General features: G+C 46.2%; 1 protein-coding gene across 1 annotated transcript; it reads right to left on the bottom strand.

Moving 5' to 3' along the window:
• Window positions 1-5,634: 5,634 nt before the first annotated feature.
• Window positions 5,635-18,476, bottom strand: LOC117043941 (sulfotransferase 6B1-like). The gene is made up of 7 exons (XM_033144209.1): window positions 18,080-18,476; window positions 14,575-14,720; window positions 13,876-13,965; window positions 12,972-13,098; window positions 10,221-10,315; window positions 9,600-9,756; window positions 5,635-5,991 (listed from the first exon to the last, which is right to left on the bottom strand). Exons 1-7 carry the CDS (start codon window positions 18,273-18,275, stop codon window positions 5,861-5,863), a joined length of 942 nt encoding a protein of 313 aa, XP_033000100.1. The 5' UTR covers window positions 18,276-18,476; the 3' UTR covers window positions 5,635-5,860.
• Window positions 18,477-19,381: the final 905 nt, after the last annotated feature.

Genomic DNA, 19,381 nt, shown 5'->3' with positions numbered 1-19,381 from the left:
GGCAGGGCCACTGGGTACTTGCCAGGAGCTGGGGCGGCGGCCCCAGGAGCCGGTAAGGCATCCAAACGCTGCTGAAGCGCCGTAACCGCATTGCTTAGCTGCTGCACGATGTGGGTCAAGGCCTGGTTCTCCTGGGCCAATGCCACCAGCGCAGCCGCCTGGTCGGCCATGGCTACTAGTTCCTCCCGAACGCACCCCAGCGAAGGGGGAGTGCGGGTGTGGCGTGAGCAAACTGTGCTGGCCCCAAGGGTTTGTCCATGAAGTGAGGTCCAAGTCCAGTCCTGGGTCTAGGGGTCCAAAGGAGGTCAGTCTGGCGGGGAGCGAGGCAGGAAGCAGGTCAAGGTCCAAGGCAGGTTCAGGCACAAGGTTGCAGGTTGAGCACACGCTTGCAACTAAGTTGCTCACGCAACTTGGGCTGGGTCTGGCTGGCTTTTATCTGGCCCTATGCTTAGGGCGGTCCCGATCCTCCGGAGACTCGCCTCTCCTCCGGGCCTGGAGGCGAGCACTCCTCCTGCAGACACTTAACTCCCTTCGCCTCTCTGCCCTGAGCCTCTGTAGCTCAGGAGAGGATGGTGGGTTACAGGACCCAGGGGAAGCCTCAGCTTCCTCTGAAGAGGCTGGGAGTGGAGCACCTGCAGGCAATGGGTCCTCCCTCCCATCAGGAGCCAGAGCAGACTCTGCTGATGCCTGCACCTGGGGATCCAGCACAGGTGGGGATCCTTCAGGCTCAAGCCCTGGCCCCGGCTCAGCTGGTTCTGGAGGCGGGGAATCCTGTGCAGGCTGGGATCCCTCAGGTTCAGCATCAGAGTCTGACTCCCAGGCCATCACAGAGACCAAATCTGCCTCCTTAATAATAATAATAATAATAATAATAATAATAATAATAATAATATTTCTACCCCGCCCATCTGGCTCGGTTTCCCCAGCCACTCTGGGCGGCTTCCAAAAGAAGGTTAAAAAATACATTAAACCAATGACAGGAAGCCTAGTTTTGTGACAGAATCTGCCTTGTTTGCCCTATGGGATAACCTTTGCTGGCAAAGCAGGTAGGGGTGTGTGTGTGTGTGTGTGTGTGTGTGTGAGAGAGAGAGAGAGAGAGAGAGAGAGAGAGAGAGAGACTGATTCCTTTGGACCCCTCAGGGGTTTTCTAAGCCATTGATTATACCACTCTGCAGAGGCTCACCAAGCTGGTTGTGAGAGGCAACACTTGACAGTCGTTCCACTCCTACTAGGTGGGCGAGTAAGATGGGATTGTTGCTCAAACCCCTTTGCAATTGTGCAATTGGGGCCCTGCAGATTTCTGTTCTTTCTCTTGAGCTATTTAATGTTGACATTTCTGTTGGGAAACCTTTGTAGCTTGAGGGTCATATTCCTGCAACGTTCCAGGAGCCACATGCCAGTGCTGGGCAGGGTGAGAGGCCAAAGTAGACAGAGCAATGAATGAATTTTTTTACCTTTCTACAGTAGGTACACCCACACGTAGCCCACTTTAGCATTTATCCAGGCAAGCCAGAGTCATTATCAGAGTCCAGCCAGATAGAAACCCTCACAAATGGTGTGAAATAAGTCCTGTGAGGTGTGTGGCTTGTGGCGTGTGTAGCTGGGGAGGGATATGGCCTGGAGAGAGTCCCAAGGGCCAGATAAAGAGGCCTCGGCAGTGGCGGAGGAAGGTGGGGGCGATGGGTGCGCTCCGCCCCCATTGGCACGATCCCAGTGGGGTTCCATCGCAGCTGTCCCCCCACCTGCGCTGGGCACCCCGCCCCCGCAGGCTGGGCACCCCGCCCCAGAAAGCGTGCCACGCCCCTGCAGGCACCACACTCCACCCCCAGAATGCGCGTCATGCCCCTTTGGACGGTGCACCACGCCCCCGGGACACATGCCAGCCCCGCCCCCACCCCGCCTGCTCCTGCCCCCGGTGCCGGAGAATGAAGCTCTGCCACTGGGCCTCGGGGCCTTATTTGGCCTATGGACCTGAGGTTCCCCACCCCTGATCTACAGGGAACTCCCAGGAGAGGTCATCTAGAGATGTGGATGGAGATATCACCAGTGTATGGGTGACACTCAGCTTTCCCTCTCTTTTCCGTCAGATGCAGGGGAGGCTGTGGATGTCCTGAATCAGTGCTTGGGCATGGCAATGGGCTTGATGAAGGTGAATAGACTCAATCCAGGCAAGATGTCGGTGCTGTAGGTGGGTGATTCATACACCCAGCTGAATGGGGTTCAACCTGTTCTGAACAGGGTTGGCATTCCATCTAAAGAATCAGGTTCACATCCTGGGGTCAGTTGATCCAGCTTTGTCATTAGTGGTTAAAGGGACCTCTGGGGTTTCTTTCTATCAGCTTCAGCTGAAATGCCAGTAGCAACCACACCTGGATGGAGATAGCTTGGCCACTGTCACCTCCTATTCAGACCACTCTGACATGGTATATGGCAGGTGGCTTTAAGGACAGCACAGATTCTGCAGGGTGTCCATAATAAAGCCACAGAATGGAACTGGGCAGTTGGATCATATTGCACGACTGCTTTGCTCGGCCAACTTAACGTGACGGTTATTATCCTTTTAACCTGGCCTGGGACCAGGTTACTTGAAAGATCAGCTTCTACCATATATACCTACCTATCAATCATGGCATAGCTATACATTATCTCCTGTAAGAGAGGCAGCATACCTCAGAAAAGCAGTTGCTAGGAACACTGGCAGTGGAAGAGGAGTGCGGGTGGAGTGCACTGCCCCCGGCAGCGTGATCCCAGCAGGGTGCCATCGCGGCTGCCCCCCCCCCGCCCACCCTGGGCGCCCCATCCCCAGGATGCGCCCCCACCTGCTCTCCGCCCTCCGGTGCTGGAGCTTGAAGCTCCACCACTGGCTGGGAAACAAAAATACATAACAAGTAGTTCCCTCTACAGGGCAGTAGAAACACTAGTGAAATTGTATTGTGAGTACAAGCAACTGGAGTGTTGTTTTCTAGCAGCATTTTACAAGAAGATAAGCCATGAGACAGCACAAAGATTAATATGCAGTTGCTGACTTTTATCCCATATCAGCTGGTATCTTCTGCTGCTGTCTCAAGAGAGCTATCTATTTATCTTACTAGGTTTGCTTAAACTTTTACATACTAGGAAGGTATGAACTTCTGGGACCACACCCTTACACAAAAGCTTTGCTTTTCATGCTTTAACTTGGTGTTCCCGGAACTTAAACCCCACCCTTTGATGTTTGGAGCCCCAGGGCCTATGAAACATAAGAGCTCTTGCCTCTCTAGTCTGGTGTGTGGTTTCCCACAGAAGCCTCTAAAGCCCCCATGGGAAGCCCACCAGCAACCACAGGAAGGTAACAGCCCTCTTCTGCTCTTGTTTCCCAGCAAATGGGATTCAAATGCTGCCCCTGACCATGGAGGTAGCGTGGTAGCCATTTTGACTAGTAGCCTTGTTCTCTATGAACTTGTCTGATAGCCTTTTAAAGCCATCTGAATTCTTGCCATCTCCACATCTGGTTAGTGTGGGAATGTTGAGGAAGGTAGGAGAGGATATTTTGATTATATATTATCCCTCCTCACTCACGCTACTTGAGCAAACAGCAGAGCACATTCCATTGCAGAAGATTGCTGGAAGCAAGTTGATGATTCAGTTAGAATCCTTTAAATTAAGCAGTCTTCTTTACAGGTAAGAGTAAAGTTGACTTACATTTCAGTTCACAGCAGTAATCTGACGGCAGGCTTCATCTTGTGGTTACAGTTCCATTTGTGGAGAAAAGAAGTCTGAGCTGGCTTCAGACTTTCTATCCTCTGTGAGGATGAGCCATGTGCTGGCTAAGAGCCAGAAGAGGAGGTCCACGCCCATCTACCTGGTCACACACAAGGGAAGGAGGCTCCAGAGCAGGCATGACAGGAAGTCCTCCCTGTCTGGAGCCACATTCCCCGGCATGTCCACTCTAGGCAACAGGAAAATGTTGCATTTGACTGCTTTGACTGCTTCAGGGATGATACACCCCACAGTTAGGTACTGTGTAGATTCCAGGAAATTGCTTGCACCAAGACTTCTGGGACAAAGTGACAGAACCCCCATTTCTGAATATGTGAAATCCAGTAGTTATTCATATCTGTCTCCAGTCCAGATACAGCTGTCACTCTATTTTTTAACTTTCAAATTTGTCATTTGCAAAACATCATCTGCTAATCTGTGGCAAGATTTGATCTTCAGCTCAAGAAAGTAGTCTTCAAAATCCTTACACCAAATTTCAAAATGGAAATTAAAATTCTTAAACATTTTCCCGTTTAGGAAGTCTTTCTTCTTTCTGATCTAGTAATTAGGTGAATGCTACCACACAAGTCCACCCACCCCTCTTGGTGCAGCGGCGTTGCAGGACGACAGAGGCTTCCCTGGGGCCCTGACGAGGTGGTGCCCTTCCTGGCAGACGGTGGGGGCTTAAGCCTCCTCCCCCTATCAGGAACTGGATCATAGCCTGCACCTGGCTTTGGCAAATGGAGATGCAGGCTGGGGACTCGGGCGGAGCCAATGGAGCAGGTTGACCTCCCTCAGATCTGTCCCTTGTCCATTTAAGCAGCCCACACCTGGGGCACTACCTGTTTGTTTCTTCGCTGGGTTTTTCCACTGCCCATGCACCCTCATTTTAAGCTGCTAATCAATGTCTTTGCTGTGGCTACGGTAGTAGCTGTTCCTTATGGGGCCGGGTAGGAATTTGCCCACTGGGCTAATTGGCACCAACCCATTGGTTTTGTCTACCTCATAGCAATCATCACAACCAGTTTGGCATTGGGGCAATCCTTTGTTTTGGGTGGAGGGGAGGCTGTGGTCTCTGACTGCCCCTCCAAACACAGGGGTATCCCGTTAAAAGGATCCAGAGGGGGGTGCCCATGTCTACGTGCCCAGGCGGGGCCAGGGCTGAAGGCACTCCCCCAGATGGTGGTCCCTGCAGGGGTCACCCTATTTGATGTAAGTCTTAGGAACCCCCATCAGGATTGACCACGCCTCACTTCCATCCGGTGGGCCGGAAGTATTTTGATTGTCCCATGCCCAAACCAAGCCAGTGTGGTGTAGTGGTTAAGAGTGGTAGACTCATAATCTGGTGAAGCGGGTTTGCGTCTCCGCTCCTCCACAGGCAGCTGCTGGGTGACCTTGGGCTAGTCACACTTCTTTGAAGTCTCTCAGCCCCACTCACCTCACAGAGTGTTTGTTGTGGGGGAGGAAGGGAAAGGAGAATGTTAGCCGCTTTGAGACTCCTTTGGATAGTGATAAAGCGGGATATCAAATTGAAACTCTTCTTCTCTTCTTCTTTCATTTGTATTAAATAATGTTGTGGCCTGACATCAAACCCTACATATATTAAGTAAAATAGGAACATCATCACCCAACCCCAACCCCACCCATCCTACCCCCCCTTCCACCTCTTCCCCCCCTTTTCTTCCCAATGTCTCAACAAATGAAACTGACTTGCAAAAATGTTACATTTGGGGGGGGATACGCAAGAGAGATATTGCACATACTTTTGTAAATCAAGAAAATCTTTATTAAAAATACTTTTTTAAAAATGCTGTGGACTGTTTTGACCCAAAAAACGAGGTCTAATTGGACTCTTATTTGCAAGGGTTGGGGGTGGGTGGGAACCCGACGCCTGGCCCCGCAAGTACAGTTTCAGTTCTGAAATAATAAAAACTGTTGGAAATAGTTTACACTTTGAAAAAATGAATTTTAATAAATTTCACTATGGAAATCGTATCCATTTTATTATGGGCATGGAGGGGGGCATATACCAGAAGGACTTCCCTATAACAAAACCAACCCAAACAGTTTTCTTTATGGAGAAAACTGAAGGCATAAGAGAACTGCAGCACCGTCGCCCTCCTTAGCTCTTGCAATATAGCTCGTACTTCAACATCCTTCCAAGCTCAGTTCTCGCTGCAGTCTCCTCAAATTTTCTATCCATTTCTTCATTCTGGCTCTCAGAGAAGACACTCTTCCAGTCACCTACTATGCCTGCAAACATAAAGCGTAATAAAGATTATAGCACAAGAGAGAAATATTTATTTTGGCATGAGCTTTTGGTGACTGGAGTCACTTTATCAGACACATGGAAGTGTTATCTTAAATGAGGCCCTGGTTTTAATTCTCCACAACTACTGCCAGGTGGGCGCCCGAAACCGGACCTTTTCCGGTGCCTAAAATGTAGAGCAGCTCCCCAAGTCTGGTTCACTTGGCCCCTTTGCTGCTTATTACAGCAAAAGCCCCCTTCTGCTGTCCAGGACACACACACATGGGCTAAAAGTCGGGAGGGGACAAGGTTGCGCAGCAAAACAAAGTCCCTGGCATCCCCACCTGTAGCAGGGAAAGTTTGAAGGGGGGTTGTTAATATGCTTTGGTAAACACACTTAGCATCTTCCTTGGGACTGGGATCCCCTGTGATCAGGAAGTTGAGCAGGGACACTGCATTGGAGTGTGCATGCATGCTCCTGTCTCCTGCCCATTTTCAGCCCATACACATTTGGGTGAATGCCTGAATAGGGCTATAGAATATTTCATTTCCGCGAGCTTTTGTGCGTCATCATCTTGCAATATGCTCTTACTTATTTTAGAGCTCCGAAGAATGTTGCACTGAGTGGTATGAAACTTGCTCCGGTGTAAGAATGAATACAATTGCAGCCTGGGATTGTTTCAGACTGATTACGGTTTTATGGACATCTCATTGTTGGTAGTGATGGTTTGTTGTTCTTGTTGTTTTACTGCAATCCACCACGAATGTTTTGTTGAGGGGGTGCCCTTCAGAGGCAAAAATATATTGTGTGGCCAGGCGGAGTCCCCCGAACCCTGGGCAGCCCCTGAAGGAAATAACAACACGTGACATCGTTCTATGGGATTAAAATTGGCCACAACTTTATTAAGATTCAGATGTAGGGAGACCTTGGCTCAGGCATTGGGCGTTTTTCCTTCCCAACCCCCAGCCAGGGTTCTGGGTAATTTCAGGGTTATCCAGCATGTGTGGGGATTGGGTTAGCGCTGGAGAACATATGTTCAAGCAGATAGCCTGCCCCCTCCCATGTTCGTCGCCGCTGAAGGGGGAGGGCAATGACGACCTCTGGGCATATGGCCAATGCCTCCCCCTAAGACCGCTTTAATGGGAACCCTGGTATCACCACCACAATGGGGGTGGGGGGGTCACCGCCCCATGCCCCCTCCCATTTTAGGTAGATAACTAAAGGATTCCGCCCAAGGCCTGCAACCGCCAAAGTTGTGACGAATTGCTACGGGAAAGGCAAAACCTGCCAATGCAGGGAAAGTCCTTTCCGGCCCTTCAACGGTGACCTTGACATAGCAGCACCTGCGTGCCTGTGTGGCTGTGGAAAAGAAAAGGTTAACCTGCAAAATAAATGTTAATTGAGGGAGTGGAGGGTGGGGAAGCTCTGAAGCCAATGACTCAACTTCTATTGTGTACACTGTGTATTCCCTCCTTCTAACCTGGCCAATCCCCCTGGCAACACCTTCCCAGGCGGGATTGGGCGGTTGCTGGAGTAGGTGGAGTCCACAGGTATCCAGCCCGGGAAGGCGCTGCCAAACCCAACTGCTAGGAGCTGCCCCGTGATCCCAGGAGGCTATGCACAACCACGCAAAATGTGCACCCCATTTGATGTGGGGAACGGTCATTATGATAAATATAAATGGCTCAGGACCGCAGTACCTCAAGAACCACCTCTCCTTCCATGAACCGACACAGACCCTGCACTCATCATCTAAGGCCCTTCTTTGTGTGCCCTCTCCATGAAAAGTCTGGGGAGTGGCAACACGGGAACAGGCCTTTTCTGCAGTGGTTCTCCGCAGGGAGGTTCGGCTGGTGTAACGGACCAACCCTGTGCCTGGGTGTGAGCAGGTGCCCAGCACTCGAAGAGTTAACACCCACTCTAAGATGACTGGAAGCACAATCGCAGAGGCGGGTCTTTTCGACCTTTTAAAAGGGAGAGAATGGCAGTTGGGTGGTTGTTGTGGGTCAGGGAGTGAGGGTGAGAGGGTGAGCGGGTTGGAGGTTAGGCTTAGGTTAGGAAAGGAAAGTTTTTATCCCATTTTCATGTTGTAACCAAGCTTATGTACCAAATAGAAAAAACATTGTAACCGCATTCTACCTTAACTTCCTTGATATCAATGTTACCTCAATAAACATATTTTGTTTGTTTAACGTTCGTGGACTCTGGCAGTGCGTCAGTACCTCTAGAGGTGTGGTTGAGGGGAAAAGCACTAGAGGTTTCCTGAGAGAAAGGGGACGGGTGGCTTATTTCCCTAACACACAGAGGACTGGGCAGGGAAGCCAAAGGTGCCACGCAGTTGCCAGAAGGAAAGGCAAGCTGCAGCAGTTTGGGAACCCAGAGGGCGGGAGATCCCAAGGTGGCAGGAGTTCCATTTTAAGAACGTGAAGCACTGAGGTACCCCGAGGACAGCTCTCATAACATCATTTTGGGGGATTCATTTTAGTCGTCGGTGAACCCTAGGGAGAGACTCAGTCAGGGGAAACGTTTAACGGTTGTGAGGGCTCTTGGTGGGAAACGAAGGGTCCCTCACAGCTGGCACCTTCATTATATACCTTTAGGCGCCAGGCAAAAACTTTCCACTTAAACCAGACCTTGAGTTGATGGACATCCAATGCCCTTTTAAATGTGTTGTGGGTGGGAGGGTTCTTGGTTTGTTTTTATTCCTATTTTCATTATGTATTTTGTGTTTTTTATATTAAGAATCTATGGATGAAGGGCAGTGTACAAATTTAATAAATTATTATCATTATCATTATGATTATGAAAATGCTATAGCACTTAATGGAATAAAAGTATCTAAACAGCTTATATTGTAAATGATGAAAACAGAACAACCAGCATTCACTAAATATGTGCACGCTTTCATGTGGAAAAACTGTAAGCAGAGCCCTGAAATCCAAGAGGAAAGGTAGGTCTGTGGCATATTCATGAAAACAACAGATTCTAGGCTACTTTCTACCTAATGTAACTGAAGCACTTTGGAGGTGTGGTTTCTCTCCCTCGACAGAACATCACTGAAACATACAATCCCAATCTACATACTGGAGTGGTACAATCCAGTCATAAGACTGCGCTAGATTTATAGATTTACTCTAAAACATTCCACTTATAGGCTTACTTCTCATACTGCACAAAGTTTCTGGAAGAAAACGTACTAGAGAAGCAAGGTATGTACTGTTGATGAAAGTAATTAAACGTATTAGAACAGGGGTCGGCAAACTACGGTCCGCAGGCCAGATATGGCCCGAGGGGGTCGTTAAACTGGCCCCCGGCCCTTGTCGCCCGCTCGGTCAGTCCCTGCGCGGAGCTAAACTGGCGTGGCACACTGGTTTAACGCCGCATGGGGACTGGCTTCCGGGACACAGCCATGGCTTCCTATTGGCTGCAGGAAGCTCCTGCATCCAACAGGAAGCCACAGACACCACTTCCTCCCCCACCATGGCTCCAAAAGCCAGCGGGGAAAGAGCAGTGTGCTTGTGTGCATGCATACATACGGGGGTGCGCGCTCCTGAGCGTGGGCGATCCAGCCTGCCGGTGGAAAAGTTTGCTGCCCCTGTATTAGAATGTTACCTTTACGGAAAAGAGTGTTGCCCATTTTTCCATGGGTTTCTAGGGATTTTTCTTTCATGCTTTTGAAACTGGTCTTCTCCACAATGGACTGAATATCTTGTTCCGTCACAGAAAAATTAAAGAATTCTGCTAATTTTTTTATTCCCAAAGTTGTGTTCTGGATAAAGAAAACAAGGGTGTCACAAGTGAAAAATACTGTGACCTCATGAAACATTTCCAGATCCCCAGTTCCTGTTTTTGTTCTGCATTCCACACAAGAGTTGCAACCAGCATGTAACTTTCTTGAATCCTGCTCAGTTGTTCTTTGGCTACTAAACAATATGTTTTGTAATAGAAAAATATGTGGCCTTATTATTGTTTCCAGATGTGTCTTTCCTTGCAAGCTGTAATTGTTTGGAACTGTCTATGAAGAAACAGTCCTCAGTGACTTAACAGTAATCCAGTCAATATAAGATTTAGCAAATCCAGAAGTTGTATTTTGAAGGAAAACATTCATGAAATGTTTACCAGTCAAAGAGGGTAGAGATGAGCAGAAACCATGATTTAAATCCTGTTTCAATTTCCTTCACACTCTCTCCATTAGAAATGCTTTAAAAATAAATTTTTAAAAGTGTTATTTACCTCTTTTAGTTCCTCATAGGTAATAAACATGATATTTTTGTCATCCAGATACTTGTTCCATTCAACGATATGATTAAAATAAAGGCCGTAGGGAACTAGTAGGAAGAAAGCAGAACATTTTATTCATGTAACAAATCTCTGATAAGACAATGGTAAAGGCTTTTGTGTAGAATCTGAATTCATTTTCCACAAGTAACACTTGTCTTTTACGCCAAATCTGTAATTCTACTGAGGGGAGATTAGCCTCTAGTCCAGTGGTGGCCAAACCTGGCCCTCCAGCTGTTTTTTGGACTACAACTCCCATCATCCCTAGCTAACAGAACCAGTGGTCAGGGATGATGGGAATTGTAGTCCCAAAACAGCTTGAGGGCCAAATTTGGCCACCACTGCTCTAGGTGTTTGGGACACAGGGTGGTACAGAGAAAATTTGCCTTAAAAACTTTGATTGGACCGCTTCCATAGATCCAAGGTGAGTGCCTGTCCAAATCTGAGCCCCATATAATAACTGTGCTAGGGATTTAGCTTGGAACACTTCCAGGACTGATGGTATATGTTTACCACCTTTTGTGTAGAAAAAGCTTGTCAGAATTTTGGCGCTTTGGGACGCTTTTTCTTTTGCACATTTCTGGTATACTCCCCATGACCCTGTAGAATGGAAAAGAAGGCCAAGATATTTGAAGACTTCAAGCTGATCAATTAGCTGGTTGTCCATGCGCCATCTATGGGCCCTATAGTTTCTTGAGAAAAACATGACTTTGGTTTTCTTGTAATTCATGGCCAGCTGTTCTCTGTTACGTCTTTTACAATGATCCACGAGGTTAATTAATTAATAATAGTTTTCAAATGCTCTTCACTTACGTGCCTGTGCATTGTGTGCACCAATATTTATTATATGCACTAGTTCAAATGTAATTCTTTTCACTTTATTCATTTTTCTGGAAAGTGTAGACCACCACACATAGCTTAGACCACTTTGGCTTTGCCTGTGGCGACTGCTTGCACACAAATCACAGATTGTCTGAGCTTGTTCTCCAAAACTGAAATTATGTATGTCAGCCAGTCAGCAAAGGTATGGTGTATAAAAATTCGATTTCTGTTCATGATGCCATGCAAGAATTCTGGTGCTTTAAAATAAAATGCATTTGCAAAATTGCAAATCTAAAACTGCAAACAGTTAACAGCAGTGTTTCCCAACCAGGGGCCATATGGCAACCTGGGCCCCCCCAGGATATTCCAAGGGGTGCACAGGTGCAAATTACATAAAGGGGGGCACAGAGGGAAGTGAAAAAGAAAATAATATATATATCCTGATTGGCTGGCTATCTGCTTGGCCAATCACAAGCAGGTAAGGGGGCAGACTAGTGAAGAAGAAGAGTTTGGATTTGATATCCCGCTTTTCACTACCCGAAGGAGTCTCAAAGCGGTTAACATTCTCCTTCCCCTTCCTCCCCCACAACAAACACTCTGTGAGGTGAGTGGGGCTGAGAGACTTCAAAGAAGTGTGACTAGCCCAAGGTCACCCAGCAGCTGCATGTGGAGGAGTGGAGACACGAACCCGGTTCCCCAGATTACGAGTCTACCGCTCTTAACCACTACACCACACTGGCTCTCTTTTTAGTGTGTCTTTTTGCCCAGATTTACAGAAGTCATCCCAGTTTCTGATTTGTTCTTTCCTCTTTCCTTCTTCTTGGCAGCAAAAGGGTCAGTCCAGGGCCTCTTCCCTTCCCTATTCCCTCACTCCAGCGATTTTACAGCTCCACAGCTCCGCAGCTCCAGATACTCAGTGTGGAAGGGAAGTATGGCCAGACAGCAAGGCTGAGACTCAATCGAGTAGTAAAATGATAAAACAGTAGACACTAATTAAAAAAGCAGAGGCAGTAATGATACTGCATCCCGTAAATCCTTAAAATAAAAGGGTAAAAGGCCAAAAGGGCTAACAAGCTACTTAAAACTTAAAATTATATAAGATTTAACATGAGGGCAGACGAAGTTAACTGAGCAACTACCTTCGTCGCCATCTTGCTCCTCGCCTTTCAAGGCAGCCCTGTATAGGGAAGGTTTTTTCTAATGTTTAATGTTTTGTTATTTTTTATATATGTTGGAAGCCACCCAGTGTGACTAGGGCAACCCAGTCAGATGGGTGGCATATAAATAGTAAAATTATTATTATGGACGAGGGCGTCCCTATTTTCATTGGAGAAATGTTGGAGGGTATGCATGCAGATGTTTTCCCCTCTGTATCAAATAACTGAGGTCAAATAAGTGTTGTTTAGTTTTTTATAATACATGGAAGATGGATCTCCCTTGGGAGGATCTGGGCTCTCCTTCCTTGGAGGCTTCAAACCAGAGGTTGGATAGCCACCTGTCATGCATGCTTCAGCTCAGTTTCCTACATTGCAGGGGGTTGCACTAAAAAGACGACCCTTGGAGTCCCTTCCAGCTCTATGATTCTATGGTTTCTCTGCTTCAGTAATATTTCAATAAGTTCCTATCATTTTATGTAATTGTATTTTGTATAAATTATAAATAAAACATGGTTCTATTTAGTAACAAAACATTCAAATAGCTACCTTTCTACCGGTAGGACGGGGTGGGGGCCACAGGAAGGAAATAAGGTTGGAAGGGGGCCACGGTCAGAAAAAGCTGAGAAACACTGGTTGAGAGCAACATGACCTTTTCTTCTTCTTACAAATTCATATTTCTGTTGTACCTTGTCTAGAATCTAATAGGCTGAATGGAAGAGGCACATACCTTTTCCATTGATAAATTCCGAGAAGAACACATCCCAGGTTTTCTGATCAGGGACGATTTTCATGCCTTTGGCAAAATGGAAGTAGGATACAGCCGTGTCTTTCGGATTTCGAAACAAAACCAGGATCTTCAAAACAGAGAGAGGCATAACAGGTATGCAAAACTAGGGGGACAAAGTTCATACCCATAACACCAAAAACATACATCCGTAGTATGAAAATATTCATGTATTTATATGAATACATGTTGAACGTGGAGGTCAATCCCTCAGAATCCCAGGTAAAAAAACTGTACAGGATTGCAGCATCAGGGTGGGATCCAGTGTAGCACCAACGCCACTGTTCCATCAGCACAAGGATTTCTGCTTGTGCAACAGAAGGCCTCGTCCTCTCCTCTCCCTTTACTCCCCATTAAACTACTCTGGAGTTTCCCCCAACCCTTTGGAGCAGATTTGGAGACGACACGGGGCATGTACAGAGAGAGGCAAAGACTTTTTGAACAAGTGTAAATCCTTTGGCTGATGAGACTCCGTAGCAGAAAGCCAGCCTTAGGATGGGCAAAGCCTCTGCTTGAGACCCTGAAAAACTGCTGGGCATAATGCTAATGTATTCTTTAGCATTATTTTTAAAAGCTGCAGCAAACCTTAGACTCATGGGCTGCACCTCTGCTCTCCTTCTTATACAAGGAGACTGAAAGCTTCTGCCCTTGGTTTTGAATAAAACAGTTCCCCACTGTAAAAATAAAAGAAACAAACCTAAAGTTTATTCTGACCAGAATCTGAAACAACAGTTTGTTCATTGCCATATTTTGGTATGTAAGCCAATTTGATGAATTTTTCATGAAAAGTGGTATATAAATATTCTAAATGAATGGATTGATTGATTGATTGATTGATTGAACTTACCTTTGCCTTTTTTTGGAAAATAGATTTGGGAATCTTTTGAGGAATGAGATGTGTTTTTATCAATCTTCTGGAAGGCAACTTCTTCAACCTCTTTAGTAACATGTTAGAACAAAAGAGAAGTGTTAACATCCCTTTGTGCGAAAAATAGCAGGGTGGTTCATTTGTACTATAGGAATAATCCACAGCAAGTTTGACACGTTGAGAGCAGCTTCACGTAACTCTGAATGTAACCATTTCTATGCAGAAGTAAGCCTTATTGAATTCTTTGGAGTTCACTCCCAGGTAAATCGGGTTAGGATTGCAGCCTTAACTATTAGGAAGCCAGACAAGGCACAGCTGAAGTCACTTGTTTTTGTCTCTGGCTTTACAAGCTCATCCAAACAAAAATGCCCAGAAGAGGTTCTGAGTTGAGCTTCAGCACCAAGAAACTGAATTCAAAGCTGGGAAGCCAGCAACACCAGTCATAGCTGTCAACTTTTCCCTTTTCTTGCGAGGAATCCTATTCGGAATAAGGGAACGTCCCTTTAAAAAAGGGGGAAAGTTGACAGCTATGACACCAGTTCTCTTTACCCACCCCAATACACTAACTCATCAAACTGACTGCATATTTCTGGAGGGCAGCAGGTTGGAGAAGACCTTGCGGTATCTCTCATGTCATGCAAATGCATCAAGCTATTCACTATTCTCTCCAATACTGACCTCAAACTTTCCGGGATCTCCAAATTCAAGGTATGGCATTAATTTTAGCTCTGTCTCTATCTGCTGCCTCCGCTTCATTTCTTCTTCATCGTATTTTCCAGCTGTGGCTTCCAACTCTTTTAAAATCTGACCAACCCAGTTAGTACCTGTAGGAATGCCAAAGGACTGTTAGAAATCACAGAAAAAGACATCTCATACCTGCTTTAACATAGGCCTTGCATCAGCATTGCACAGCCAAAGGATCTTCAGAAATGAGATTCATAGAATTTGAATGTAGTTGTGGTGTGCATATAGGACAAAGAATAGTAGTACAATCAAACTGACTGTTCAGGGAGACTCCAAAAGGGGTAGGTTGTTTTGTTTTGCAGATGAGTACAACATAGCGGGTGGCGCTGTGGTCTAAACCACTGAGCCTCTTGGGCTTGCCGATCAGGTCGGCGGTTCGAATCCCCACGACAGGGTGAGCTCCTGTTGCTCAGTCCCAGCTCCTGCCAACCCAGCAGTTCGAAAGCACGTCAAAGTGCAAGTAGATAAATAGGTACCACTCTGGTGGGAAGGTAAACGGCATTTCTGTGCGCTGCTCTGGTTCGCCAGAAGTGGGTTAGTCATGCTGGCCACATAACCCGGAAGCTGTACACCGGCTCCCTTGGCCAATAAAGTGAGATGAGCGCCGCAACCCCAGAGTCCTCTGCAACTGGACCTAACCAGGGGCGTCGTAAGGGGGGGGAGGCAGGCCGCCCATAGTTCCAGGGGAGGGGGGTGACACTTTGGCCGGCCCCTCCCACGCCACCTTGCCGGGCGGGCCCCGAACGGGGGCATGTCGCCTTTTCAAGTGCCTGCTCTGCTTCTCTTTTCCCCCTTTCCACTGCTTTTTTTCGGCAGGGGGGAAGGCTAGAGAGGAGGGGGCGTCATGCCAGCGTGACACCCCCTCCTCGCTGGCCCAACCCCCACCGAAAAATAGCCACTGGAAGGGGGGGAAAGGCGACATGCCCCCGTTCGGGGCCCGCCCGGCGAGGTGGCGTGGGAGGGGCCGGCCACCCCCCGCCAAAAAATTTCCCCTTTCTGCATCCACGTGCGTCATGACCCAGGGGGATGCCTCTGCACTGCCGCCGCCCCCAGCAGCACAGAGGCTTGCTACTCCACTGGACCTAACGGTCAGGGGTCCTTTACCTTTACCTTTTACAACATAGATAAGAACATATGTGTGCAGTGGTTTGCATTGGGGTCTTTTTTTTTTTGCAGGGATGATAATGAGGCCAATTCAGATGATTAGCAGGTTCTTTCCCCTAGACCTAACTTAAGAATGATGTCCATTAACCTCTCCCAAGTCAGATCAGGGTCCCCACTGTCATTCTGTTCCTTTGAATTCTGCCTTTATGTTATTCCGTATATCTCTGTTTCTCTAGGTCCATGGGCTTTGCAAGAAGTAAAGTTGTGATGGAGCTGAGCAGGGCAGAACGATTTTATTGTATTGAGCCCTTCAGTATTTTGTCTATACGCCAATAAAAGGTTTGAGATTGAAAAACAAAACAAAACAATGTTACACTTGCCAATAGTGTGGTGCCCATGAGAGGGCACCCCATTTGTGGAACAGTCTTCCCTCACATATCTTGCTGATGCCAACCCTGAGGGGTTCTAGGTGCCTTGTAAAATATATTTTTATTTATTTAGGCATTTTGTTAGCCGACTGTGAGCAGGGGTGTAATGAAGCAGGGTGGATTTGATTTAAATCAAATCGATTTAAATCACAATTTAAATCATTAGTCAGTAAGACTTGATTTAAATCATTTTTATTTATTTTTACAGAAAGATTCATTCTTGCTGGTATAATACAACCAGATGAAGGTTTCATTTTTGGAATAATAACTTTTCAGAGTAGTTTTTACTGTTATATAAAAAATTACTGATTTGGTTATACTATTAGAAATACATAGACAGATAATTATGAAATTATTGTGAGGTATAATAAGTTAACTGTTTATATTTGGAAAACTTTTCTGCTGTATTTTATGGGAAGGAGAAAAACCATCATTTCCTTAATAACAATTTAAACAATTTATTTAACTAAAGCAAAAACATGGTAGCATATGTATCCATGTTTGTTAACTGATGTGGTTAAGTTTTTTTTTTTTTTTTTTTTAACTTAGACTGAATTTTAGCACACATGAAAAACTTAAAACAAATCCTTATTTCCTGATGAATAGCCTTTGGACTATAATGTAACTTAAATAGAAAACTATCTTTAGAAAGATTTTTCATGCAAAAGCATTTTACTTTAAAAATCCAATTTAAATTTAAAAAATCCGATTTAAATTTTAAAAAAATCCAATTTAAATAAAAAAATAATTGATTTTTATCCGCCCTGTAATGAAGTATAACGCAGGATGAGGTTCTGCATACTCTCCCGACATGTGAGAGGGCCAGGAACAGAACCCCCACGCAAAATGGTCGTCGCCTGTACAGTGGTGCCCCGCTAGACGAAAATAATTCGTTCTACGAGTGTCTTCGTAGAGCGAATTTTTCGTCTAGCGAAGCGGCAATGCAGCACGGAGGTTTTTGCACCGAAAAAATATTTCTTGCATCTTGCGAGGCAGCCCCATTGATTTTTTCGTCTTGCGGGGCAGCCTTCCGCTAGCGAATGTCTTCGTCTAGCGAGTTTTTCGTCTAGCGAGGCATTCGTCTAGCGGGGCACCACTGTATATGTGTCAATAAACCATGACACCACACCACATTCTCTGCTGTGCCTTATTCCAAAATAAACACGAACCCTGGGTAAGCACCTGGAACCCCTGGAATCTCATACTGCTCAGAGGTTGTGGTGCAACAGTATGCATGTAAGAAGAAGAGAAGAGTTTGGATTTGATATCCCGCTTTATCACTACCCGAAGGAGTCTCAAAGCGGCTAACATTCACCTTTCCCTTCCTCCCCCACAACAAACACTCTGCAAGGTGAGTGGGGCTGAGAGACTTCAGAGAAGTGTGACTAGCCCAAGGTCACCCAGCAGCTGCACGTGGAGGAGCGGGGACGTGAACCCGGTTCACCAGATTACAAGTCTAGCACTCTTAACCACTACACCACACTGGCAAGGACATGATTGGGATGGATAATGCCCCCACACCCACCCACACACCTGTGCTGCATCTCATTGTAATGCTTATGGAACTTGCCATTTTTATTTCCATGCTTATTAATTCATATCATTTAACATGTAGGAGGTTTTTAGAACCATAAATAGCAAAATCTCATTTTGCGGGCCCTACCCCCCACCCCTTCTCTTAGATACAGGTGGTTTTTTTTTCTTTTGAGGCACCTTCACCAAGAGAGCTCTTTAAATATTTCACAACTAGGTTTCTGCTGATTAAAAAAAAAAAGGATGTTGTGCTAATTATAATGAGAATCTTAATATTATAATAGAAATGCTTATTATTATTATTATTATTATTATTATCACTCTCTCTCACACACACACACTCCAAGTATTTCTTGCAAGATGAGCATACTCACCAGTTTTGGCATATCCCACTAATATCACATCATCACTCCGAGCTTCAAATGTGTCAAGAATTTTCATTGTGTCGGGACAACAGACAATGCTAGGATATAAACCCCCATCATGCATAAACAACTGGTCTTCAGGAGCAGCCTTTTCAGCTTCTTCCAACTTCTTGTCCATAATTTCCTTCAGTTCTTCCTGAGACATGATTGTGCAGAATAGGAGACTACTACACAGGCAAACTGAGATCTCAGCCAATGGTGAAATAAACAAATATAATTATAGAGCCACCGTCTAGTCACATGCTAAAGAATAAGTTGCCGTGCCTGCCTTGAAGAAGAGAGCTGGTTACAGATTAACTATGAGTTGGTGGTTGGAGTGCAAGCTCCAAGAACTCGGACCTTTTTCTTCCAGCCTGCACAGCACTTAGTGGAGGTGCGGCCAATTTATGCTAAGCCAGGACACTGAGAAATGTTTGCTTCTGAGAGAGAAAATAGGCCAGAGGGAGAAGGAGGAGGGGTGCATTCCCTGGAAACACGCAAATAGAAGAAGGCAGTTTTGCTTGCTTCCACCCAGAAGGAGGAGTTAGAAGTCAACTTCTAAGCTTAGATTTCAACATCTGGGAACTCCAAATTGGACAGAAGCACGCACATTACTGGAAGTGAAACTGCTTTCATTAAACTCGTACTCACGCAATCCATAAAGTTCAATTATGCTGTGCAGAATCCTGCCCTCAACTTTCTGGATAATGCAAGAGGAGCTGTTTCCCCTCCCCTGGCCTCTTTCTCAGGATGATGATGAAATTTCAGCAGAGTTTGCACCTACTTTACTTAAGGGGTGTGTGAGAGTGAGTGTCCTCTTCCATTATACTGTTCTAGATTAGGGGGACCCCCTCACGAAACCCTAGAAATTAATAAGTGCTAGGATTTTGATTATTTGGGATGTGAAGGGAGAAATACCAGCTGCAGAGGAATTCCACATGGAAGGCCACATTTGGCCTATGGGCCTGAGGTTTCCCACCCCGATCTACAGGGAACTCGCAGGAGAGGTCATCTAGTATCACCATTATGTGAGCTACTCTCGGCTTTCCCTCTGTTTTCCATCAGCTGCAGGGGAGGCTGTGGGTGCATTGAAACAACGCTTGAGCGTGGCAATGGGCTGGATAAGGGTGAATAGACTTGATCCAGATAAGATGAAGGTGCTTTCAGTAGGTTACTCTTAGACCCAAGTTCTCCGTAGAGGTTGTGCTCCTTCTAAAGGATCAGATTGACAGTCTGGGGTCAGTTATTGATCCAGCATTGTCATTGGAGGTT

The sequence above is a fragment of the Lacerta agilis genome, chromosome 3 (genome assembly GCF_009819535.1).
Source record: "Lacerta agilis isolate rLacAgi1 chromosome 3, rLacAgi1.pri, whole genome shotgun sequence".
NCBI lineage: Eukaryota > Metazoa > Chordata > Lepidosauria > Squamata > Lacertidae > Lacerta > Lacerta agilis.
Note: the sequence above shows the minus strand (reverse complement) of the source record. Positions and strands in the feature narration are given on the sequence as shown.